At 34.4% G+C, this 27,892-nt stretch overlaps 1 protein-coding gene across 5 annotated transcripts in view; it reads right to left on the reverse strand.

Annotated features, from left to right (window-relative positions):
* Positions 1-27,892, reverse strand: part of LOC149785918 (uncharacterized) — a 173,485-nt gene that overhangs the window by 100,313 nt on the left and 45,280 nt on the right. For all 5 annotated transcript variants that reach the window (XM_089976152.1, XM_089976148.1, XM_089976149.1 and 2 more), the window contains exons 5-7: positions 26,929-27,084; positions 21,681-21,755; positions 18,217-18,291 (exon numbers count right to left, since the gene is read on the reverse strand). In XM_089976152.1, coding sequence (XP_089832278.1) covers positions 18,217-18,291; positions 21,681-21,755; positions 26,929-27,084 — 306 coding nt within the window. The remainder of the gene's footprint in view (positions 1-18,216; positions 18,292-21,680; positions 21,756-26,928; positions 27,085-27,892) is intronic.

The following is a 27,892-nucleotide window of genomic DNA, read 5'->3' on the forward strand; positions in this document are numbered from 1 at the left end:
TTAAGTTCTTCCACTTCATCCAAGGCTAACTCCCATTTCTTTCCTTTTTGGTTTTTCTTCTCATCCTTCTCCTCTGCTTTCTTCTTATCCAGATAGGCATGGTACTTATGTCTTGCAGAGGAGGCGTATGTCATCATTTCATTGCTAATGACGATTTCCAAAGGTCCACCTGCTTTTCTCATTGTGTCAACGATTAGCCTTTGAGCTCTGAGGCTTTCTCTGCTGAGGTTCGCAACAGATACCTGTTTGTTGACAGCAAATCCTCTCTCCACTGTTGCCTGCCCATGTGACAACAACAACATTTTCTGGAGAACATTCCAAAGTTCAACATATTCCTTTCTTTTAGAAAGGACAGAATAAAACACTTCATCAAGGCTGTCATCTGTTCTATCGAAGCATTTCAAGGGATGATTGTCTGATTGGATAACTTCATCCACTAATTTTCCGTACTGAGTCAATATTAAATCACATCGGGACTCTACTTCTCTTCCTGCCTCACACATAATTCTTAGGACCCTACGGAGTTTTGTTTCTCCCTTTTCCTTATCTGATTCTGATTGCATAAGTCTAGGATCAGCCCATGACATGCTTTTCACCAAGGGATATTTCAGAGGTGATTTCTCAAACAGCTTCTTTACCATTGCAATCATAAAGTCTCTGCACTCTGTTCTGAAAGCAAATCTATCCCTGTCTGAAGCTCCTGCCTTTAACAATGTTTGTGAAGCTGAAAAGCCAACATTAACTTTTCCTGCATCAAGGAAATTCTTTCTTATCAAACCTGATGCTCACTAATGCGGTCACAGAATTTGCCTTGGACATGATTTCAGGTTTCACATAACATGACATGAGGTCTTTCACTAAAACTCCCAGGTCTGTGGCAAGGAATGGAAGCATAGGTTTATCCATTTGGTAAGACTCCAAAAAAGGGTAGTGTGATTCTGGCAATAGTTACAAAGAACTGCAGCTTAGCTTTAATTAAAGGATCCCCAACAGCATCAAGAACATACTTAAAGGACTTGCAGGTTGGTACTGTTATCTTTTTATTCTTCGCAGCTGAACAAAAGTCAGCGAGATGAGGCAAAAGAAAAATGACCCTCTCTGCCGGTTCAATATTCTCAAGCCATCTGAAACAAGGAAAATCATAATCGGTTTGATTAAAACAGAAAAGAATTCAACTATACTAATTGAAATAAAACAAAAAATAAAAATAATTACAGTAGCAATGAGAACTTGAATTTTCTTTCAATACCAAGCAAGTTAAATTAAAAAACTTTCAGAAATGAAGTGAATTAAAAAAGTAAAATAGACTGTATAAATAGACATCAAGTAAACCAAACAAATATTCGTACCTGTGTTTACAATACTTGAGTGGAAATACAGTTGATCCTGTAATGTCCATGAAATCTTGTCTTCTTGCTGGTGATTCATGGTACACACTGCTCAGAAGAGTTTCCAAATCCCATGGTACTCCTGCACAGACACTGCGAAATGCATTATGCATAACATGAAGTCCACAGCTACCAACTTCTAACATTTTAAGGGTGTTGAATGTGAAATATGAGACTGCAACAAGTCATACAATTTCCAGTTAACTGCTGGTCCATCCACTGACAGCTGTAGAAGACCCTTATATCCTATGTCAGACAAAATGGGCTCAAACTTGTCCACCAGATCTTCAGCACGAGCATGACCAAGAAATTCAGAAGTGAAATAATATGTGCTGATTTTGTTGCAGTCCCATATCCGTACATGCAAGTCCATTTGCTTCTCCTGCACATCTTTGTTCAGAGTCTCATCAAACAGAAGGACATACAATTTGGCCTCTCTCACTTTCATCAACAACTGATCAGCAAAATAAGGTGCTATTCCAAACACACCAAGATAAGCTGTCTTGCGTTCACTGCATGAAAACTGTTCAGCAATCTTACTGTCAGGAAACATTGCTTTGAAAATATTGTTGATGCCCTTGCATGAATTCATGCTGTAGTGGCTGTGAATACATTTCATTGTCCATAGAACTTCCGCCCGTAGTACTTCAGATTTAGTGCAAAAAGTATTTAAACTAGTCTTTAAAGTAGAAGTTGCTAGAGCTGATTTGGTAGGCTGCTTTGTACTCATCATACCATCTGCTGCTGGCTGTGAAAAGTATGCACTTACTGGTGCGACTTGTTCTGCAGATTTTTTATTTTGTTGGTGCTTGTATCCTAGCAACGAAACAAAAGTAATTATCATTGCAAGAATTTTAATGAATCTAAATGAAAACAAATAACTTCATGATGTATGAAAGTAATTTTTAATTCGGTTCTGACAAAGTGAAATAAAATATAGGGGTACAAACAAACGGGGACGTATAGTCAGACTATAGATACACAAATCAATTTCGGCAATGTGATTTTAACAAAAAAAAATATTTTATACCACTGGGGAAAAAGGTCGAGGGTCGGCAATGAGAAACAGGGACATTCCGTCAACTGGAAACACATTTTTTAATTTTTTTTATTTATTTGCCTAATCAAATGACTTGACTTCCTACAGTTAAAGCTTCACAGCACATGTTAACGCCATTTTTTTAATTTTTTTTTTACTCGCAATTCAAGAACAACAACTCTTGCTTAACTCTACTATAGTGTACGCATGCGCACTTTGAAACTGTTTATCCGTGAATTGAATTTATTACAATGGATGTTTCTATATTAAACCAGGGAACATTATTATGTAGAACAAAATTTTCGAAAATGATTTTTGTCCCTCAAACGTGTTAAATAAACTGACGGTATAAGTAAATTTGCCATATCTCCCAAATCATCAAACTAAACAATATCTTATTTTATACCCGAAAAGTAATGAGTTACCATTATTTTGCCCAAAACTACCAATAGCTTATACTTCTGCATCTTTGTTCCACTAAATGAACAGTATGTAGTTACTAATTTGCAACTTACCTTTGGCATGACTTGTAAGGACTCCTTCTCCCATTGAAGCCAAGTTGATCGTCTTTTTACACAATGTACAAAACGCCTTTCGTTTGCATAATTTATCCTTTTGCAGCCATTCCTTGTATTTCTCTTGTTCAAGCCAGATATCATTGAAAGAGCAAAGACCTGGCATTTTTAAACACTGAAGATGCAAATCGACTGAACAAATTTTGAATCCTCGAGCGTAATACTTTCGCGTAGAGTGAATAAATGTAGTGAACATTTTGATTGGCCAAAGCTGATGGACTCGTCCAATCAAATTGAACGATTCGTCAAAAGAAAGAAGCCAGGAAAACCAGCTACATCCGAAGCTAACGACCTAAGGCAATTTTATTTGTGACTTCTTTTGATGAAGTGTGTAGCGGCTAGCCGCCTTGCTTTGATGAAAAGTGCATGTGTTATTGAAGTCGCCGCCGTGGCCACCTTTAGATGGCCAAACAAAGCCTCTTTTGTTATTGCGGCGGCAATGAAACTGAACGGGTCATCAAAAGAACGTAACCAGAATAACTAGATTACATCCGAATCTAACAACCTCGGATAATTTGATTTGTTATTCTGGAAAGAAATTACAAATTTCTGGGTTTATTTCAATTTTCAAAGACTTTTAAAGACCACAGGGTAATATGCTCGATTTTCCCAAACTTTCAAGGCCTTGAAAATGCTACCTCATTTTTCCCAAACTCTCAAAGACCTTCAAAGACCGTACGAACCCTGTAAAGGATGCAAATGAACTGGTACCAATTATGCAGTATGATCACATGAGTTAAAATAAGCACCATGCAGAAACTGAATCAAATCAAACCTTGTGGTGTGTCAAAACCACAAACACTGTTTCTACAGCAAAACACATTATAATACAAATAAAGGTTGTTCAGACAAAAATGGAAGCCAATATATACTCATAGTACACAACACTGATGGAGACCTCACTCTGCAGTGGGTAATGTTTAATATTTTCAAATTATTTAAATCCAGATAAATCTAGATACAAGTATTATGAAATGGACAAACACGGTGTATACAATATTACAATTCTGGATGGGAATAGTGGTAAAAAAAATATGTAAAACTAACAGTATTGTCTATGTATTGCAAACATCTTGAGTTTCTTAAAGTCATAGCTGCCAACCCCAAAGTAAAAAATACTGAATGCTTATGACAAAAATATTGATTTTCTGGAATACAGATTTTTAAAACTTTAATGCATATGATAACTATTTATAACCACCAATTAAGTAGGCCAGTAACTTAATTATTTAATGTCAAAGATGCATATGTTGCACTCTTGCACCTTCTGAATGGGCACCCTGTTCCATGTTCTGGGTTACCATTTATTAGGTGCAAGAATGCAACACAATCTCAGACACAGACTGTTCATAGGAGCCTTTTTAAAACCTTGTTTTTCAATAATTATCAGGTCCAATGTAAAATCTTTCATTGATGATATGAATTCTGTGTGATTTTTTACTTAACTGTTTTCCTTCTAGCACACGAGTAATACCTTGCGATTTTACTATCTGGATAAAGTGTGCAAAATAAATCACCAGTAACACTTGTAATTGAGGAAGGTTCATTTCTAAAAGAAATTTTGTAAACTGAACTTCAATCAAATTACATTAACATTCTCTCTGGCAGTTATAAAAATAGCAAGTTCAGACTGAGTTGTTGATTATGAAGCAATAAGCTGATGTTTAAGAGCTTTGCCATACTGTTTTATGTTATGGACACCTCCATGCCCAATAGTGAAATCACAATTATACAATTTACAAAATGGAAGGTTTTCTCCTTTACTAGATGATTTCACAAAATCTAAACAAGATGGCACATTGTCCTTCCAGTTCCTTTTCAACATGACTAGAAGCTGAATATTATAAGATGAGACACAGTGATAGCGACAACTGCTTTGCACAATCCAATATAATGGTTAAAGAACGGAATGGAAGTCTTGATTTTGAATGAACCAAATCATTATATCTCTATATAAATGCCATACGTTTACTCTCAGAATGGAACTGGGTGCCCATTACAAACAGAATATTGCAAGGAAATTTTTCATTTAATTCTGGGTAATTAAAATACAGATTTTTAACAAGAAAAACATACAGGCGTATTCAGGTCCTAAATATGGGACATATACGCAAAAGATGGGACTCTTGGCAGCTATATCAACTTATAGATTTATCAAAGTCTTTGTCATAAGACAACCCTTATTATGCATGAATCAAATTTTCAGTAAAGAAACCGACTTATAAGCAAGTATATCTGTATATTTCTTGATATTTGCATCAAGATATGGAGTTGGAGTTGGCATATGAGATTCTTGGTTAAACTTGTAATTTTCAGAAAGCAGCTCACCATTTTATGATATATAATCATAGAGACACAATAATTGGTAAAATAGAGACTGGAAAATGTTAAATAGACAATGTGTAGCAATTGACTTATCTTGAAATATCGATGAAATTGTCAAATTGGAAAAACCAGAAATATTTACACCGAAAAAGGTAAATAAATTCAACCAGAGCTAGAAGTACCTGGGTTAACTAAATCACCAGGCATTCATTGCAATGCAATAGAAACTCAAACCATGGCCTCCAAAACACGAAACACGAGTACTGTAACCTGCACATACATCCACTCCATTTTTAAGTTTTCCATGTTTATCATAGAAAATTTTGCGTGCAAGCTATTTTTTTCTCATTCATTCAAGAGTGACCTTGATCTTTGCCCCTGAAAATGACCAGATTCTTCTTTACCCTGTGTGCAAGTTATCCACAAAATGTGGACCAGGCCTCTGATGCAGAACTATTGCTATTTTTGGAAACATTTTTTCTTTCACAGACACTGAATTTGATCCCAAAATTCAGCAATCTTTTTTCTTTCTCAGATCACAAGTCATCCACATAGTTTATCTGAGGTATATAATGTATCACTAACATTAATGTGCAGAAACCATTACTTTATTAATTCACGGTGACCAAGTTACCTTCTAGACAAAAACTGACAGGATTCTTTTTAACCCTAAGTGCAAGCCATCCACACAGTTTGGTAACCAAAGATGGTGCAGAAGTCATGGTATTGGTCAAAAAATATTTTCTTCTTTCATTCACAGTGACCTTGACCTCCCAAATTTTACCTTCAGATCCATAGGATTTTGTCTTACTTTAAGTACATGCTGCTCAGAAAGTCTGGGAACTGTAGGTGGTGGCGAACTCAAGTCATTGTTCAGAAACCATTTTCATTCTTTCATCACAGTTACCTACTCTTGCAGCTTTTGAGTCTAAGATGAATAAGGTTCTTCCTTACCCAAATGCTAGCCGGTCACAAAGTTTGAAAAATCTGATCATGTCATGTGGAAAGCAGCTTGGTTAACATACAGATAGACAGACAGATGAATGTACAACATCATAATACATTCTGTTCTATGGCCGACATATAAAAGATGAAGTTATGTAATAATGATGTGCCCTACGTTTCGTGGTACTCGATAATGTGGTAAACATTTGCTTAAGTATATAAATGAATAATTATACAAAGTCAACAGTAAACAACTGCAAAGCTAAATTATGCTAGCAATATGTAAGATGATACGGTCAACATGCTGTTTGCTATGTGGAAGCTTTGACTAGATAAAAATATGATATTTCTAACCCAAGGGCATAGTCTAAGACTCTTAAGTATTTCCCTACAACACTGATAAAAATTTGTAAACAGCAAATATATTGACAATCATTATTTGACATAATCAGAAATTCTAATAAGAACTTGAAAAATAAATTCAAAAACAAGGCCATCTTTCTGCTCTCTCTCTCTCTCTCTCTCTCTCTCCATATTTATGTCAGAATTAAGTCAAGTCTTAAATACACTCAGAACACTCTGCTAATACATCAAAACTGCCCCATATTTGGCTTAAGTAAAACAAAAACTTTACTGAAACAGAATGTGAATTTATTATGTTGAATTCATCCTGGTCACAAAGTTGTACATGTCCAACTAGTCAAGCCTGTATGATTATGTAGTAATAATTTAGCTGCACACATGTCTAACTTTGCAGGTATTATCAACATTGTGAAGTCATAATCTTAGCAATGTCGATGCTTTCTCAAGAAACAAGATCAAAATGTATCCTAATGATGTAAACAAACAGCAAAGGTTGTGTAGTTTTTGCCATTTTTCCCCTGACTTATATCAGCTAATTCTCTGTAAAATACAGCTAATGCAAGCCGAGTTCACAGGATCTGCAAGTACAGAAATGCATATTGTTGAAATATAGTATTTACTCAAATAGAGTTTAACCAAAATATTGCAGAACCTTGCATCTGTTCTAGATTAAGCATCTTATTAAAAACCAAAGACGTGATCTTTGTTGCATCCAAACCATTTCATGACCTGAATATAGCAGGTCTAAGATTACAACTGCACCATTTTTCTCCCGGCTCAAATTAACAGAATCATGAACTCTTCTACACTGAACTAAAGAAACTGACAAGGTCAAAATTATCCTATATAAACGTAAAATGGAACATAGGGTGAATTATAGGAGTATTCCCAGCCTAAAATGCAGTACTAATGGGCAATATCCAATGTAAGTATCTAAACTCTATCAACAAGGTTCATAACTGGATGAAATAAAATTAATTGCTTTTTCTCTTTTTAGTAATTGCAGCTATCATTTGTAAAATTCTGCAAGGCGTTTCTCTCTGTCATATATGATCCAGCTCTACTGTTCAGCTTGTTTTAAGTTATTTGAGGTTTCTATTATTAACAATAATAACCATTTGTACAAACATAAAACCCCTTTATGCCAAATGCTTCCTGTCCAGCTTGGCCATATTTTTTTAACTAGCTTTGTTGGCCATGGCAGATCAGAATTATTTTTAACAAACTGAAAGGCTTTACTGCCAGGATGCCTCCTGTCAATTTCTGTACAGTGGTTTGGAGACACCATTAAACATATTAAGATTATTCATAATGGTGGCCATATTGGACAGTGGATTGGCATTATTTGTATAAAATGGAAAGATCTCCATTGCTGGACACTTTATATAACCAAATGACCATGTTATACCATATGTAACAAATGACTTGTCACAAGACCAAAACAGAATTTTTAAGTACCAAACACCAAGTTACAACCAGAATTTGAAATGGACAAAGTCCCCTTCCAAAGAATATCCCAAGTTTGGAAATATTTTAGAGCTTTTATTTGCTTTGAACAAGGTACTCAGCAGACAATTAACAGGTTGATAGGTCCTAGTGGTCAAAGAGTGTGTGTGTGTTTGTGAGAACAAGTGAAGTGACATCTCACACCAAACTGGATATTGTAAATAATAAGTACCTAGCAGCACTATGCAGATTAACTGATTCTTCAGACCACCTGTATAAACTGGATTTTTAGATAGGAAGACAATAAGCTGGACAAGATATGCTGAAGGTGCCTAGTGGCATTATGCAAGTTACAAAACTTAACAAAGCTCGTTCTTCTGTTGGTTGATACTGTATGATTGATTGTGGTCATAGGCCATTGCAATCAGATATATATGGCAGAATTTGGTCATGATGGAACAGAACCATCTTGACTGGCATGCAGTTGTCCAGATTTTTAGCTTGGGAAAGGGTATGGGATATTGATCCATATAACCAGTCCATAAGAATGATATGTAAGATGGTAAATGGGACTGTTGTTTGCTCCCTCACCTCCCAGCAACTGATATGGTGTTGAACCCTCATCCCTAAGGTGTGCATTTGCACCTTCCCATTTTACTTCTGTCCATAATACGCAAGTCGGACATTTATTTATAGATTGACAAGCAGAGTAAACTACACATATAGAAAAAATAAAAATATGGCATTTCTAATAGACGTTTCCATTAATTTAAACAGATTAATTATCATCAGATAGCCAGTTTATATGTAGGCACAATACATATCACATCCAAGTTTTAACAACATTTGTCTGAATATTAGTCTGTCACCCACAAGCAGTCGGCTGTTGCTGCAAAACACTTTAGCTGAATGTGATTGTGTGTGTAAGTAATTACTCTCAAGTCTCTGTCACATGTATGAATCCAGAAGAGGTTATAATATAATGATAAGGCTTCTCCAGTGTGAGGGTTGGTGGATGCAGTGGCTAAAAAGACTTATATAATAATATTACTAGTAAACACAAATGCAAAATGCTTAACTTGGAAAAAGCTAAGAATGTAAAGGCAGCAGCCACTTTAATTTGTGCTTTATGGTCCCCACTGATTATGTCAGTTCATCATACCAAATGTGATTAGTTCTGTTCTTTATTCTTTTAACATTAATGTATGGGAGTTCAACCTTTTATGTAAGTCAGGAATGAATTGCCATTAAGACAATTTCAGTAGAAGCATCATGATGAAAAGTTATGTTCTCTTCATTTGTAACTTTTGGAACAGTCAAAACAATGTGCTTGTAGATGATAAAGCTGTAGTTGCTAAGGATGAAAAAATAAAATCTGGTGAGTTGATTAATGAGTTTCAACAGCTGAGTAATTCTGAGCTCAAGCTGAAAAAGATCATGATACATCCCAATGATATAAACCAGAATGTCTTTGAATGAATTTACAATATTTTCAAAGTAACATTTTACTCCAAAAATGTCAGTGAGCACTTTGTAACTCCAATTAATAATCTGAATAAATAATTCCTCTCAAAGTACATCTAAACACAACTAAAAATGATTCCAGAAAATCATATCAAAATAGGAATGACTAACTGCTTACTTGGTCTTCCTTATATACAGACTGTCACCTGACTTAAGATGCAACAAAATGACCTGGACATAGGTCATTTCCAATGGAAATTTCCATCAAATTCTTAAAGGTCAGGTCTGTTAGTTTAATATTTAGCAAAAATCCTGTCAAAAATCAGGTAGACCTTGGCTTTTCCCATGTCCTGAACTCCTATATAAGTAAACATGTTGTTCACAATGATCATTATCTTCAGGGATAATCTTTAATCATGGATAAAAGTTAGCTATGTAATGTGGTTTACCAATGACCCTTACAACCTTCAATAATGGACAAAGGTTAAGCACACAATATAGATATACATAACACCTCCCCTCATAAATTAAAAGAAAGATTTATACAATAAAAAAATAAGTCTCCAATATGATGCTTCAGTTCATTTTTGTGTGAATGTATGTGTTCTATAGAAAACTCATTCATATTACTCTATAGTTTTGGCTACATTCAGATATGTACAAGTAAAGTTTCTTTGCATTGTTTAGTCATAGCATCTACTTCTTGGTTACTAATAGTGATGCTTCGGTGATTTTACTAATACTATAGATGACTTTTATTAGAATTTATATTTTAGCATCCACTATGCAAGTATTAATAGCAATGCTCTGTGTGTGGACCACTGAAGTTGTTGAAAGAGAAACTTCTTTCCAATGAAGATAATGAAATTATTCTTCTCAATTATGTTTCTAATTATAAGTTTTCAAAGGCTCGTGAGGTTGCAAGAACAAATGTGCACTCTACTCAGTCAAAAATGAAATTAAGGTATGATAAAAACTCCAAGGAAAGGAGTTTTCAGCCTGGTGATAAGAGTTCTGGCTCTCTTGCCATACTACAAAATCCTCTTCAGGCCTGATTTTGAGCAAGAAATCTTTGTAATTCAGAAATTATGAATGATCGGACCATAAACTTTCACATTTGCAACAACAAGAAAGGAATGAACAGTAATTATTTGAATATGAGCACTTATTTCCAGATGTTCCTACAAGAACAAATTTTCCATGACATTGAAATTGTAAATTCCAAACCTGTGAAACAACACTCATATACAGGATGAACCCACTCAAACAGGAATACTTGAAAAAAATAATTCAGTATTTGCTGGAGAATGATTTCATGGAACCCAGTAAAAGTGACTGAGTTCACCATGTAACTAGATAAAACTTTCCATATGTGCACTGATTATAGGAAGGTGAACAGTGTGATTAAAACAGATTCATATCCATTACCAAGAATCAATGACTGCATTGATAAAATCGGAAATACCAAGTATGTCACCAATTTTGATCTTCTGAAAGGATTTTGGCAAATTCCACTGATGGAAAGAGCAAAGGAAATTTCAGCATTAATTACTCCAGATGGACTTTATCAATAAAAAGTGATGCTGTCTGGGATAAAAGGTTCGCCAAGTACTTTTCAGCATCTAATGCATATGATTACCTCTGGTCTAGATACTTGTGATAATTACATCGATGATATCATCTACAGTGACACCTGGAAAGAACATTTTGGGACAATTCAGAAATTATTTGACAACCTCAATCATGCAAGTTTGAAACTTAATTTATCCAAAAGTGAGTTCTGCCCTTCATATGTAACATTTCTAGGACATATCGTGGGACATGGACAAGTTAAACCTACAGATGCTAAGGTCAATGCTATCTCTGAATTCTCGGTGCCTGTTAGTAAAAAGCAATTGATGCAATTTTCAGGTATGGCTGGATACTATCGGAAATTTTGTTCCAATTTCTCCATAATTGCTGAAACTGACAAATTTATTTAACAAGAAAAACATGTTTCTTTGGACTGAAAAATGTCAGGAGACTTTTGATAAGTTAAAACCCATACTTAAAAGCACGCCAATTCTTACAGTTCCAAATTTCAACCAATCATTTAAACTGTCTACTGATGCAAGTGATGTTGGTGTTGGAGCAGTATTGATTCAGAATACGAAAATGGTGTTGATCATCCAGTGTGCTATTTTTCTAAGAAATTAAGAAAGCACCAACAAAAATTATTCAACAATCAAGAAGGAATGGTTTGTTTTGATATTGGCATTACATTTTTAAGTTTACATTAGTTCAGTTCCTTCTTCGATTATTGTGTTTAGTGATCACTAACCCCTTATTTTCATCGGCAAGATGAAAACTAAAAATAAAAGGTTATTAGGGTGGAATTTGCTATTATAGGAATATATTAGTGACATTTTTGATTTACTAGATTTGACATTTTCCAGAAATTCAGTTAGTTCTATTTGACTTGACTGCTTTTTGTAAACACTAATAATAGAAACTTTGTATCTAATGCTAACATAGTTCCTTACCTTGATTCATACATCAGTGAGAGATTAAGTAAACAACTGTTTTCATTTTTTGTAATTCTTTCTCAGAGTAAAATTCATAAAATGAAATCGAGGCCATGCTTGGAGTACTTGACAAATAACATATATCATGAGGGAATCTGTTTTGTATCTTAAATTAGTGTATAACTGTTTTCTATAGAGAATTTGGGCAGTCAGGCTTTAAACCACTGACACTTAAAGGAGACTAGAAATCAAAATTTTCCTTTTACGTATGTAATTCTCTACAGATTTTAATTCGACTGCAATGTTTATAAATGAAATATCGTAAGCGGGTAGTGATTATATTGCGTGGAAGATACCACGATTCCGTAAATTGCCGAGTTTTTCCGAGTTTTAATGAGACGACAGATCACGTGGTACCGTGACGCTATACTAGCGAGTCCTCGAATACAAACATAAACATTGGCGAGCGAGGCAGACAGGAGACCGCATTTGGGTTGCACATTCAAAAGTTGAATCTGCAGTCTGATATAATAGTTTATGTACTGTACTGATAAGTACTAAAAGAAATTTGTTAGGCACAGGCCCCGGGCTGGTGACTTAAATAAACTAAAGTCCTGAATGAAATTCCACAAGCCCGGACAGTTCATACCTGTCAACTCTCAAGCCGGGAGAAAAACCTCCTGATTTTGGGGGTATTTCCTCATCTACATCCCAATCTCGTAATATCTCTCAATTTTGCGCAGCAAAGTCCCAATTATTACATTATGTCTGTCAATTTTCATTTGTCAGAAGAAAAACCCCAACCCCAAACCATTTTTAAATATAACGTAAGCAATCCACAGTCTAAACTGCCACACTGCTGACATCGTAGCGATATGACTGAAAAACTGTTAAAGCTACGTTAAAAATTCAAATCACACGCACACACGTCTAAACCCGGCACTGGACGAAATAATTAATATCATACAACAGTTTTTTTCTTCTTTTTTTCTTCTTCAGTAAATAGAACGTGAAGATTAAACATTATTCAAGTAAATTTCAGATTTTTTAAACAACTACAACAGTACTATGGTAAAAAAAATAATTAAAAGAATAAAATTGTCACCAATTAGCTTAAATGAATGATCACGTTGAAATTTTCTCTGCAAACAAAATCGCATCTCCATTTCCGCCAAAGAAACTCGGCCAGTTAACACCTGACATTCCTCTACCGTATATGAAAAGTTTAATTACCATGATTAAATTACAAGGAATAAAACAAAATATACCATGCAGTATATGTGGCCCTAAAGAACTAATTCTGAATAAATATTTTAATCAGCAAACAGTGTTACATGCATTAAGACTTAAACCTAAGAAAATAAGGTGGGGCATAAAACTTGAGAAAAACAGTTGCCAGATGTACGGTAACTTGTGACTGCAGATTTGAACTGTTAAAATGAAGTCCATGGCATCGTAAGTAACAACAAAATAGGCATCGTTTATTTGGTAATCAATTGCTGGTGCTTATACATACACACACTGTCGAACATGGTTTCTTGGAAGTATGTCCGAAGGGCAGTCCTTTTCACAAGATCAATGTAAGGATAAGGATTCTGTTCATTAGTCACACAGGCTTTATTGTTTGCGTACTTAAATCAAAACTTTAGCTATTTTGCAATTTAGCCAGAACTGACCAGAGTATGCAAAAGGGGCTTGTCATGGGGGAATAATAAGGCGTATCACAGCGAGAAAAGGCACGTCAAATGGGCGGTCGTACATTGGGGCAAGGGGGGGGAGTCAATAGTCCCTCCCCTGTTCAATTGTCAGACAGTTAATGTGAAACTTTGACTTTTTTTTTAATCGCTCCTTTTTAAACTGCCCAAGGAATAGTTTTATATCAGTTCCAATTAATACAGATTACCGTTTATGCATACTACATGTATACAATGCATTTTTTTTTTTAATTTAATTTTTATAAGATTACTGAAAATTGTGTTTTCTTGAAACACGACACGTTTAGAATCTTATTTTTAGCAAAGCTTCAATTTGATTAAAATCAAATCTAAATTTCACCTACGACAGTGGTGATTTGATTTAGATTGTGCCGTGTTAAGGCATGTATGTCAACATCTTGAAAATACATTTACTCATTTCACCAGCGCGATCAAAGTTTCCTCAGGCAAACACTTTTTGTTTCGACAAGCCTGACGGGCACCTCACTTTGAATACAGGATGGGCCGGAACTAAAACCAGAAGGGGCCCAGGGTGTCGGGCTATCAGATTTGTTTTTAGCACTGCTGTTTTAGATAAAAGCTATGTGGATTGATTGTTGCATTTTGTGGTCACTTACTCGTCCTTCTGCCCATTTTCGTAACTCACACGTTTAACTCTTTTCCCAGGATTTAAAATGTTCAAAGGTATGTCTGGAACAGCGCCAACTTTTAGTCTAGGCCTAGCATTTGCGTATCTTTGAGCTGCTATTTTTTCATGATCCCTCTCGTAACATTCCTTTGAGAAACGTAACGAGCACATAGTGCTGTATGGTGTTGCTTTGAAATCGACTCGTTTGTAATAATGTACCCATTCTTTCATGATGCCTTTATCTTTCGGAAAAAAAAAAAATATGTTCACAGGCTTTTCTTAATGTTCTATTACACCCGTAAGCAACGCAAAACGGTATTGTCTTTTACTCTGGCAACTCCCACTTGGGTTGCTGGAGTCGCTACTATGACGTCACATCCCGAAAGTAACCGAATAGGCGCGGAAATTTTGCATACGAGGTCACGGAAATTCAGCTGCTAGAAGATAGGCCAATATTTAAATATTGGCATTACAGTCGCAGATGATACTTCAGAATAAGGTTTTCTGCTATAGTACTTTTATTATTATTCTATATTTCCATTGGTTTCTGGTCTCCTTTAAAGGTCTTTTGTTGTGACCAGTTTGAATTAAATTTTTTATTTTTCTTCAAATTATTTGGATTCCAAGAAATTATTGTTCCCTGGAAATACTTGTGTTTTAAATTAAGTCTTGGACAAGGACAGTTATCAAAATTCACAAAGAATTCAAACACTGGAATATTATTTTCTGTTATTCAACAAAGAACTGTTGACACATCACTATGACGCTGACCAAAACATATGTTATTGCCTTCCATTTTGGATTTCATCGGGTTTCGAACTCACTTTCATTAGGACTTTTTATAACTAGGACTTCTAATTTTTAATTCTTGGATTATTTTTAGATTTGACTCATAGAACTAAGTTCTTTTTCTCATTTTTACCTTGCTTTTCAAGGGAAATAAATTATCTGTTAAATTTTACAAAGCTTGTTGTCTTCACTCTTTTTTTTGTTGCATTTTGAAAGAGCATAAACATAACAATAGATATATACATAACAAATGTAATAGTCTTGACCAAAGCAAAGCTGCTGGACCCAACCAAATCAGTTATGAACTGTTCAAAACTATAGTTGACAAAATATATGTGCCCTTGAAAATATTAATCAATAAAACCATTTAAACCATTGTTACCCAAACAGTGAAAGCTAACTCCTGACTTGTCAATTTATAATGAGACAAAATGTTATTATCTAATAATAGACCAATTTCTCTAATGAGTTGTGTGTCTAAGGTTCTTCAAAGAATTCAGACATGTATATCATTTAAGGCACGAAAACGTTTTGAGATATAGATGTCAGTCTGGATCTATTCCAATCCATTTAACAGCTCACAAATTAATACAACTTTATCAAAAATATTTTTCTCTTGATTTGAATGAAATTCCAAGTTTACTGTTACTTAAAGTCATTAAAGATTTTGATAGAATACGGATTAAATGTTTATGTTGTAAGTTTCAAAATACTGTGGTAAACTTCTATCATGGCTCAAAAGCTACTGATCAAAATGCTACCAGAGAGTTTTCACTAAGAATTCAGTATCATCAAAATGTTAAGTAACCATTGAAGTTTGCAAAGGTTCTATGCTAGGGTTTTTGCTTTTGCTTTGTATGTCAGTGATATAATAACATCAACTCACATGCGATGCTGTTTGCTGATGATACTTTTCATGTGACTTCTTCTACAGACCTTCACAAGCACCAAGGATTAAAAACAATGACCTCGAAATACCTAAAGCGTGGACAAACAACCTCAAAAAAATGAGATTTTCTTAATCATGCACAAGCAGACCGATTTTTCCTATCCGAAGTTCTCTTCTGAAAATATGCATTTCTTCCTGTTAAAAATCATAGACACTCTATAGTAACATTACCCTCTGATGCTAATTGGATCAATCATTGCAGTATGATTATCCAGAACACACGTAAATATCTATATTTTCCATGAATAAAACTCGTTTCACAGGACAACTTTGGCCGAACTAAATATACTGTTTAAAGTTTAGGACACGTTTCTCAAGTCTGGAAAATTTGCTCTAATAATGATTCAGACAGATTCAAGAAAAATTAAATTGTAAGCTGTACCTATTATTCCTCTCAAGAAATTTCTCATGCAGAAACAGGTTGATATACTCATGCAAATGGAAGGAAGAAGAGATTGTCCATATTGTATTTAATTATAAATACTCAAGTACTTAACAAACGTGAACTTCTTCCATAAAGGACATGTAAGGCATATCATTATCATCTACAAAATTCCCAAAGCATTACACCCATTTCTACCAAACTTTAGTCTTTATGGGCTTTTTCCAGACGTGTTTGCTCCCATGTACATGTATAACTTGTATTTGGGACTCTGCCAGAGATATCCAAAAGTTCCTAATCTTTATTATCTTTGTGAAAATAACAGGCCTATAGCCATATTATGATATTGTCAAGTCACCTTAAAATCCTACATACTAAACACAGACATTCATGTAGTCCCATCAATTCCAATCTTCACATAGTGAACTTAGTAGATGCTACCATGTGTATGTGTTGCTATAACAATGAAGATGCTGAGCACTGCTTGTTCTATTGCCCTTTATTTATTATCCAAAGATTTTTCGTTCTATCTTTTAACACATTTTGTGTAACTCTGGATTTAGTACTGAAATGTGAACAATAAAATCAAATTCTGTCACTCTTAAATATTCAAAAACATACCCATGAAACTGGTTGATTTTAATACTTATAATAAATGAAAAAGAAAAAGTGGTCTGCAAACAGAGCAGTGTCTTCTTGCTTTCCCTCACTAATCGCTCTACTTATGTTTATCATCTTTACCTTTCACATGCTTCATCTCATTTAATATACAAAATATTTTACCTTGGTCTTTTTTAAATGTGTTTGAAATTTTCTAAAATGAATTTCATCTTTTCATCATCTGTGTATGTTTTGAGAATGACCTAGGCTAGTTAGACAACTCATGCCCAATCCCATACTGTTTAACATAATGACAGTAAAATACGTATAAAATGATAAACATTTTCTTTCTGCATCAAATAATGCAAGACTAGCCTTGACATTGACTTTTAAATGGAAACTAAACACTCTGACGGTGGACGGTATGAAATAATGGATCAAAAGTTGAAAGAAACTGTAGACAGTTATGTAATGGATTAATGCAGTAAATACATACATGAAATAAAGATGCTGATATATGCATTGTTGCAATATCAAAGACTATAAAACTTTCTGAGCACAAAGCTGATTGAAACTTTTGCAACATAAGGTGTATTTGCAAAATCCAGTTCCTATATTTGGATCCTAAATTTCACAATCTGCAAACTTTATTTGCTAAAGATGCATTGCTCCAAATTAGACATTACCAAATTCAGAATAGATTGAGAAAAATACCACTATAAAAAGATTTTGCTAGATTTTAAATGGTACAAGAATACTCTAGACCATTCTGAATCTCCTTGCTCATAATGATCTCCCCCATCAACTTCTAATTTTATGATGAAAGTATAAGTTTTCATCAGCTTAAGTGTGACTCTCCATCAATTAATAGATGACTAACATCAGCGTTTTGAAACCATTGATGCATATATCAAAATATCACTACTAATTTCAGGTTCTGTGAACATTGCTAATAGCAAAATATTTCTTTACTTTTAACCATGATGGTTTTGTTACACACAGTACAAGTAATGATGCAAGAATCATAATCAATATGGATAATAGGTCATCTGTGCTTTCTGATGAACCATTCTCAAAGCATCTTGAGCAAGTCATAGTTCTTACCTCTAATGAATTCTCTCCTGTCTTGTCTGATATAGTTGTAGTCTCACACGATAATTTGAAATAAGTTAAATAATCCTGAAAATAAAAAAGTTGTAGATAGAAATATAAAGTAAAAATCAATGCCCAATGGATGAAAGTTTTTACAACCATTGTAAAATAAAAATAACAACATACATCAAAGTAGTCTATGCTAAAAGTTGGTCTAGTAAACACATATGGGTACTTATGTGGAGACTAAGCTTGGGCTATGTGAGTGACACTTTACTCATAACGTCGGTGAAATTTATTAAAGGTTGCAAAAGAACAGGTACCAACTGTGCAGCATGATCATATGAGTTCAAATAAGCATCCTGTGTGAACTGAATTAAGGACCCTACTTGACATTTAACAAGTATCAAATTCATGGTTTGATCAAACCACTGTCAACTTGAAAAACAAAACAGATTGAGAATTAGATATGGCTTATGAAAACGTAAAATATAAATGAAACCAAAATGTGCATAGTGTCAAAATCAAGCACTGTCAAAAACAAGTAGTTTTAGTAGGTCCTGTATTAAAACAATGCTGATGTAATGCCCAATAGGATCCCTTGATACCTATCTTTAAAAGTATACTTATATCTACATCTCAAGGATGGTCATATTGACATGGTGTTTCTCTAAAATAATGAAAATGGTGTCAACAGTAGAGAGCTAACATTGATATCTAATTAACATAAGTAAAAATAATCTAAAACTATATTTTTTCAAGCAAAATGTTAAAAACATTCCAAAGTTTTACAGTATTGTCTATTGATACTTGCTGGTAATAGATTGCAAAGACAGTGGCAGTAATTACCACCCCCATTCTCTATTCTGAACTGTAAAGAACACTGCCATACACTGTTCTTGCCTTATAAATTATCTAGCAAAACAGTGCATCATGATGGCAACAGCAAGCAATTTAATAAGGATTTCTTTAAAAAGCATGTACCACATAACAATCAACCATAACTATATTAACAACTTTTGCAGGCATTAATACTTACTTTGTTATTTTAAGCAAAATGGTTCATCTATAGGCCACTCAAGTTTTTCTTTCTTTCAAAGTAATGAGCATTTGTAACTTTCATTCCATTTACATGGTCAATGATCTGAATTGCCAAGGTAGTAAAAACAAGAAGGCCCATGTTTATTTTTTGTATGGGGAACAATTTAAATCTGGTAGCTGTCTGTGAGGTCAAGATTTCAGTCTAAATTCTACCCTGAAATGTAATAATGAATAAACTCTTCACTTCGTTGTGTTGGCTAAAGGGAACCTTTGATATAAATACATGGATCTACCAGTATGCAGAATCATACATATTATCAACACTGTATTGCACATGATTTATTATTTCTATTTTACTGCTGTGACAAGAGGCCAAAGTGAGTTTAATATTACTCATCTGTCTGACATTTGCCCAAAAGCCAAATGCAAGAGCAATTGGCTGAAAATTCTGAATGCTTTCTGCTGAAATTTCCTCCAATGCTGCTGACTTAATGTTTTATGAAAGTAACTGTTGCAAAGATTTCTCCAATTTCTTTATCCCTTCATCTATATTTGATGGCACATCAACATCATATGACAAATAGTGAAAGATCCCTATGCCAGGATGCTTTGTATAAGAGCTGGTTAAATGATGTTAAGGAGTTTTTAAAGTTGTGTTGGTGTTTTCTATTTTCAGTGATGGGCACCATATTTAATTGGGAAATAGCATCAGTTCTATTAATCTGAAAGGCCTTTAAGCTAGGATGCTTTCCATAAAATTTGGTTTAATTCTATTGTGTGGTTATTGAGAAGTCTGATGGGTTTTTTCCTTCTATTTTTAGCAGTAGTCACATTTAATTGTATATTGTCATAACTCAAAAACTTTAAAGATCTTTATACCAATGTGCTTTCTGTACAATTTGGTCAAATTCTGTTTTTTTGAGGAAACTTATTGAAAGTTTGTCTTATACATCTTCATGACAGGATATGCTCCATCATAATTGTTCAAATTACGTTGAGCGGTTTTTAAACAAAGTTGCTTAAAGGTTTCTAAGGTTTTAATATTGGCTGCAATACTATAATGTTGAACAGCATTCCTGTAAGAATCTGGAAGACTCTGCAGGGTTCATATTTTTCATCTGGTTTGATGAAATTTATTCAGTGGTTTTTGAGAAGTCATTTAAATTATTTAATTTTAAATGATGACTATGTCTGATGATGAATCATTATCATTTCAAAAGATCTGATGATGCTCTCCTGTTATGTACACTGAATTTGTATTCTGTGATTGACATTTGTCCATAATTGAGGGTTTAATTTAGGGCCTACTTGAGTGAAGTCTTTTTTGAGGTAAACAATATATCACACAGCTAATTTTTTATGATTGTAAATTATATTTTAAGGTTACTATTATCTGTAGGTATACATATTTACTTGGATTTGAGTTCAGGACAATGGTTTTCCCCTCAGAAATTCCTTGTATATCTGATGTTTCCCATGCTTGTTGCTAAGCTTTTAGCAATAGACCTGATCTTGTTGACAACTTGTTCTAGATATGAACTGTCGACCTTATCCTGGGCCTCTTACTGTGTCTTTGGTTTTCATATATGTTCAGAATACCCTAACTTGTGATAGAACTTTCAGGACTGTTTGGGATTTAATTCACCATACTGTAATTTTTTTTTTTTAAATTTCGCTTTATATTCTAGGGAAAAAAATTATTTACTGAAGTTTACTAAACTTGGTTTTCACTCTTTTCTGTTCTTACTTTAAGACAAAGCGGTTCTAACACTCCATATAATCAAGTAAAGGGAGTTTAAGGGGATAAACTTAAATTTGACAAATATGAGGTTCATGGGACTTTGTACTATGTATGCTGTCTAATTGGCTCAATCAAATGGATGTAGTTTTGGTGAAAGGATTCCACTAATCCCACTAGCTCATAACATACTTAATTGGAAAAGGTAACTGTTAAAATGTTTGTTTTGTTCATAATGACACATCAATACATATTACAAGTCTAGGTCTTAAAATATTTAAGAGAAAGAAAGTGAAACCAACACTTTTAAGTAAAACCAAGAAGCAATTTATTTCCCTATAATAAAAATGAAAACTCACAACACATTTATAATATTGTGAAATTAAATTTGGAATAATCCTAAATGTCATATCACAAGTAAAGAAAAAAAAACAGAATGTTTCTAATGAATTCCTATTGTCTTTAATGTCCTGATATAACACTGATGCAATCCAGGTTGGCTTTGAATGATTTCATAATAATCCAAAGTACTGTGTATAAATCCAATATTTCTTTACATCAAATAGCTTTTGTCACACACAGTACAGGTAATGATGCAACAATGATATTCAATATGTACAATATGTATAATAGGGCATTAATGCATATTGATAAACGGTTCCCACGGTATTTTGATAAAGCATGTCATGGTTCTTACCTCTATTGGTTCCTCTCCTGTCTTGTCTGAAGTAGTTGTAATGTCAACTAGTAATTTGAAATGACCTAAACTATCCTGAAAATAGAAAAGTTGTAGATAGAAATATAAAATAAAAAAACAATGCCCAAAGGATGAGACTTGTTACAATCATTGTAAAACAAAAATCAAAGCTAATATAGTAATTACACTTGGGTCCTAATGCTGAGACTGAGCTTGGGCTCTGTGAGTGACACTAATCATGTCTGTGAAATCTATTAAAGGATGCAAATGAACTGGTACCAATTGTGCAGTATGATCACATGAGTTAAAATAAGCACCATGCAGAAACTGAATCAAACCAAACCTTGTAGTGTGTCAAAAACACAAACACTGTTTCTACAGCAAAACACGTTATAATACAAATAAAGGTTGTTCAGACAAAAATAGAAGCCAAAATATACTCATAGTACACAACACTGATGGAGACGTCACTCTGCAGTGGGTAATGTTTAATATTTTCAAATTATTTAAATCCAGATAAATCTAGATACAAGTATTATGAAATGGACAAACACAGTGTATACAATATTTCAATTCTGGATGGGAATAGTGGTAAAAAAATATGTAAAACTGACAGTATTGTCTATGTATTGCATACATCTTGAGTTTCTTAAAGTCATAGCTGCCAACCCCAAAGTAAAAAATGCTGAATGCTTATGACAAAAATATTGGTGTAGTAACAATGCTATATAGCTCTCTACCAAATCCATCCAGTAACAATACCCTATTTCTTAAGGCACTGATTTGTTTTCTTCAAAACCTGGTGAGGTAACAATGCTACATCAAGCTCTCCACCAAACCCATTTTTAAGTAACTATACCATATTTCTAGGCACTGATTTTGTGATCTTCAAAGCTTGAAGTAGTAAGAATACTACATACCTCTCCACCAAACGCATATATAGTAACAATACCCTATTTCTAGGTACTGATTTTGTGATCTCTAAATCCTGATGTAGCAACAATATTACATTGCTCTCCACCAAACTCATGTAGTAACAATACCCTATTTCTAAATAATGATTTGTGATCTCTAAATCCTAAATCCTGATGTAATAACAATATTACATAGCTTTCCAGCAAACCCATGTAGTAATAATACTCTCTTTCTAAGCACTGATTTTGTTATCTCCAAAGCATGATGTAGTAACAATACTATCGGTAAATAGCTATCCCCCAAATCCATGTAGCAATAATACCCTATTTCCAGGCACTGATTTTGTGATCTTCAAAGCCTGATGAAATAGCAATACTACATAGCTCTCCACCAAACTCATGTAGCAATAATACCCTATTTCCATGTGACATTGTAAAGCAGAGTTTGTGATCTCCAAAATCTGATGTATAAACAATACTACATTGTTCATTAGTGACATTACCATATTTCCATTTAATCGTGAAACACTGCCTTAACACATTAACCCCTGGTGACGAGTATACTCGTCGTACTTTACACCCCTGATCTCCTGCGAGCCTCACTAAAGTGGCTGAGTTTGCATAGCTTGTCTCCCGAGCGCCGAGTTTAAGAGGCAGTATTTAGCAAGGCCTTTCTCCCGCACGACGAGTTAACTCGGCGCAAACCATTGGTTGATTTAAAGCCATTTCCTACTAATGCAGGCAGTTTAACCAATCAAACTTTAGCTTACATAGATAGAGCGCACATTGCTGAACAGCGGGAAATTTTTTTCACTTTGACATCAGTTGATTTAGTAAAAATATTTCGATTTTAAATTGATGCAAATTGATGAGAATCAGCCTCTAGGAGCAGACGTTTACTTGACAGATTCTGATGGAGAATTTTCTGGATTTTAATCAGACGAGATTGATAGTGACATCGAAAAAGCTGCTGAAAATAACAGCGGTAGTGACGAAAATGAGAATGTTGAAGAAGAAGAAAATGAAAGTAGAGATGATCGATGATCGTAAATGATAAAACACACATTGACAAGAGGCTATACCAAGGACCAGCAACGGATTTAGACCCTGATGCAAATGCATTTGATTTCGTGGAGCTTCTTTTTCTTTTGAATAATCGTTAAATAAATGTTTGGGAAATATACATTGTTAGCATGAGTGTTCATAGTTCAAGGTTTGTTAAGTGTTTTATTAGTTTTAAAAATTTCCAGTGAGAGTTCTAAAGAAGAAAGGTAAGTAAAGAGCAAGTAAAATATGCCCATTTGTGTACAGTATTCACAGGATGTTTAGTTTACAAGAGACAACAAGTGGAATTTTTGTGTACATAAAATATAATTATTTCATCTGTTGATGGTGTTAATAAATCTTTGTGAATTCATAATGGATTTTATGGATTATTCACGGCAAGAGAAGCAAATTGGCAAGTCAGTTTGGTGGGGGAGTAACTGACGAATAAAAAACAAATGCAAGTAATACTCACCCTCACTGAAGAGTATGAGGCTACTGATGAATGGAATCTGCTATAGCTTTGGTGTGCTAATGGCAAAATTAAGAGAAAGCAGTGTGAGAGTGCCAAAATGTGACCATCATTTTGTCCAAACATGAATTAGACTGTCCCATGACATAGCAATGGCTTGCACCTCATTAGAGAGTTAGACACTGGTCTTATGCAGCTCTAAATAGTCAAACTTGTCTACAGCAGCCACCCATGGGAAATGGCAAAATGGGTCTTTGTAGACAGGTGACCTCTGAAAGCAGGTACAGTACCCAAACCTGGTTCAAGATAATATGTGTACTACAAAATGAATAGGATAGCATTATTATTTGTAGCAGTATCATTATTACCACTACACATGTATTCTTATTATAAGAAGTTGTAGTATGCCACCAAGATACATGTATTTAGTTTAGCTATTTAGCAACAATCAAGAACACTACAACTGTGAACATGTGGTCATTTCTCTCTCTCTCTCACACACACACACAGACACACACATGTACAGTTTTATCTCATTATCAGCAGAAACGCCTCCTAAGTAAAATTACAAATTGACAGCTTACCTGTAGCTGTGAAACACATGATCGATGTTCCTGTCAGGCATAAAAACATCTTTTCACACTTTTAACAACTGATGGATTAAGCTGCTGCTCAAACTCACCGAGATCAAAAGACAGTAGGCTTTTGTTTGCGACCTTTGATGGTTAGTGAATGGAAAGAAGCTTCCTGGGCCTATTGTAAGTGACACCTAAAATGTTAATATAAGTTTCCTCTGACTGTACTCACTCCATTTTTGATATTTGTACAATTATGTTGGGTTGTAGGGTCAGAGTCAATTGCCTATCAAAAAGTTTGAATTTGCCACTGCAAAGCCAGATTCATCAGACAAAAGAATACATGTCAATACCATAGTTACAAGGTACAAAAAACCCATTATTGGTGAATCTTTCTCCATGGTGCTGTGACAGTGAGAATTTTCTGGACATTGTTCTGGGAATATATATGTTGAGAATTATGTGTCCTTTTGCTCTTTTACAAACAGTATGCAAGTTTCATTTTATATTTGGAAATGGGTTCATTGTCGATATTGCATGATTCATAGAAATGTAGGCTGTGGGATTTGTGTAGTCATGTGACTAGCAATGCAAATGGTGAGTACCCGGTCAAATTTCACCAACACCGATGTTTCATCCTGTTTATAAGGGGATTCTAGAGAGAGCAATTAAAATATTCACAATTTCTCAGAAATTAATTCACTTTACTATTGATTTCATGCAGACACATCTCAATGAACCATTGCTTAAGCCAGGCCAGCTGGCAAGTGGCTACCATATGCCACCACAAACAGTGGCAGTAAAATTCAAGTTTTCGATAGCAAATTTACTCTGATCCTACACCCCATCATAAATGTCCAAATATCACAGATGGGGTGGGAAGGGTCAGAGGAAGACTCAGATTACTTAACCACAATGGGTATGGCTAGTGTAGTATACCTCTTGTATGGTAAAAAATCACCTTGTTTTGAAGGCAACTTATTAACTCCTTTGAGTTTCACTGGGTTATGAAGTATAATCGATTATGACGTGTTTCAGCATCCATTCAAGTAATATCTATGAATACATACCATGCTTTGCTCATCAAACCAAAGAAGTTTAATTTGTGACTGCGGAAGGCAGGGTGAAATCACTGCTTGGTTAAAAAACATGGCTGCAGATGACATTTTTCTTAAAATTTGTGTTTGTGTGTTACAGAGGGGTGATCTAAACTTGAGATTTGTTCAATAAAAAAAGGACACCACCTCATTCCTTTTCTTTTCTGAAATCTTTGATGAATGAAATAACAAACAATATCCCAGTTGGATAGAATAGTCTAGCCCCCATACATTAAATGACCAGTTCCTGCACGTCTAACTTTGTCTCCTCATGCAATTCAAGCCTATATGCAGTTAATGGCTAGTGGTCTCAACAGTTTCCAAGTGATAACATTTATTCTCCAAGTCAGAATAATGTGGCACTGTATATTAAAATACAAAAAGATCCACAAGCTAGGTTACAAGAGAGTTTTTCTGTACTTTAACTTTGAAAATAGCATTGTTTATGAGAGAGTATGACAATTTTTTAATGCATGGAATTGTGTACACTGTACTGACTGTTGCGTTCTACCAGTAGCCATTTATGTCATGAACAAAGTGATTTCAATTCTTTTATTTACGTCATCATCTGAACCAATTGTTTTAAAGACCATTATGTTGATATGGGGCAAATTCTGTTTTGCAAGTTTTAAAAAGAAGTAATTTCAATGTTTCTTTTTGTTCTACGGGTGAAGTACAGAGATGCATGAAATCATCTAGTTTGATGATTGTGGCATGAACATGGCTTGAAAATTAAACTCTCAGCACAAAATATAGTAACAGTGAATGGTGGATGGACCGGATACTGTACTGACCTACTTTTGTAAAAAGAGAGTGTAGCACTTGTAAAGATATACCCTACCACTAAGTTTCCTGATTCCAGGTATAACATAATGTAAGTTGCATTCCAAAACGTTAAGAAAAATGAAAACATCAAGAAATAATGTACAAATAATGAACAAAGCAAGCCTCCTCCACTGGGGGTAGGTACTTAACAAGCTCCACGTCAAACTGTTGTCTAGAAACAAGAATGGTTTAGATGCATTGAGGCTCTACATATGAATATGATTTAATATGTGTGGATGCTGACACTGCTAGTAAAGCTAGAGGTTGTACAAAATCTCCCTCTACTATTAGAAGCAAACTTAAGGTAAATAAATACTGTACCTTATTCTGTATCTGATCTTTAGTGTTTGTCTGGTCCAATTTTTTGGATGTTGGCAGAATTTCCCAATTTCCTTCAAACTTATCTCCTGCTTCCTCCTCCTCTTCTATATTCTCCTCATGTCTTTGGGTATCTTCCTTTTCTTCTTTGTTCCTATTCTATAGATAAAGAAAATAACCATAACAAACTAATTCTCTACTAGGTAAAAAAATAATTTTTAGAAATTCAAGATAAAACCATTGCATCCTTTAACTCATTAACCCCTGGAGGTTTATGTTGTTTTCGCCTCAAATTCGAGTAGGAAACACTTTATTGGGGCTATTTCTAAATACATCCTAATACATTGACTTCCAACAGATTTTCCATTAGCCTAATGCCAAATTGTGTTAGAAACATCATTTTCCATTGGTTATTGGTTATTCTGCTCGCACATGAGCAGAAAGGTAAAAGCTGGATTTTTTTTTTTTTGCTCAACAGACCCATCATTTTCGTATCGAGACCACTCTTCATTCCAAACGCGGTGCCATGGGGTTTATGAGTTAATAAGGATTTTGGAGAAAAAAAATTACAAATTGACAAGGAATGGCTAAATTTGTCATTTATGTGCAATATCGAAGCAAAAGTTATTAAAAATGTAAGGAATATTCAAATTTGGTGACATCATCAAAGGATTTTGGATTTTTTTTTACAAACTGACAAGAAATGGCTAAATTTGTAATTTATGTGCAATGTCGATGCAAATGTGATTAAAAATGCAAGGAATATTCAAATTTGTTGACATCATCAAAATGCACCCATTAACTCATTAACCCTTGGAGGTTTTTGTCGTTTTCGCCTGAAATTCGAGTTTAAAACACTTTTCTGGGCTATTTCTGAATACATCCTAATACATTGACTTCCAACAGATTTTCCATTAGCTGAATGCCTAGTCATGTTAGAAACATCATTTTCCATTGGTTATTTTGC

The sequence above is a fragment of the Sinohyriopsis cumingii genome, chromosome 12 (assembly GCF_028554795.1).
Source record: "Sinohyriopsis cumingii isolate HCF-2022 chromosome 12, ASM2855479v2, whole genome shotgun sequence".
In the NCBI taxonomy this organism is placed as follows: Eukaryota; Metazoa; Mollusca; class Bivalvia; order Unionida; family Unionidae; genus Sinohyriopsis; species Sinohyriopsis cumingii.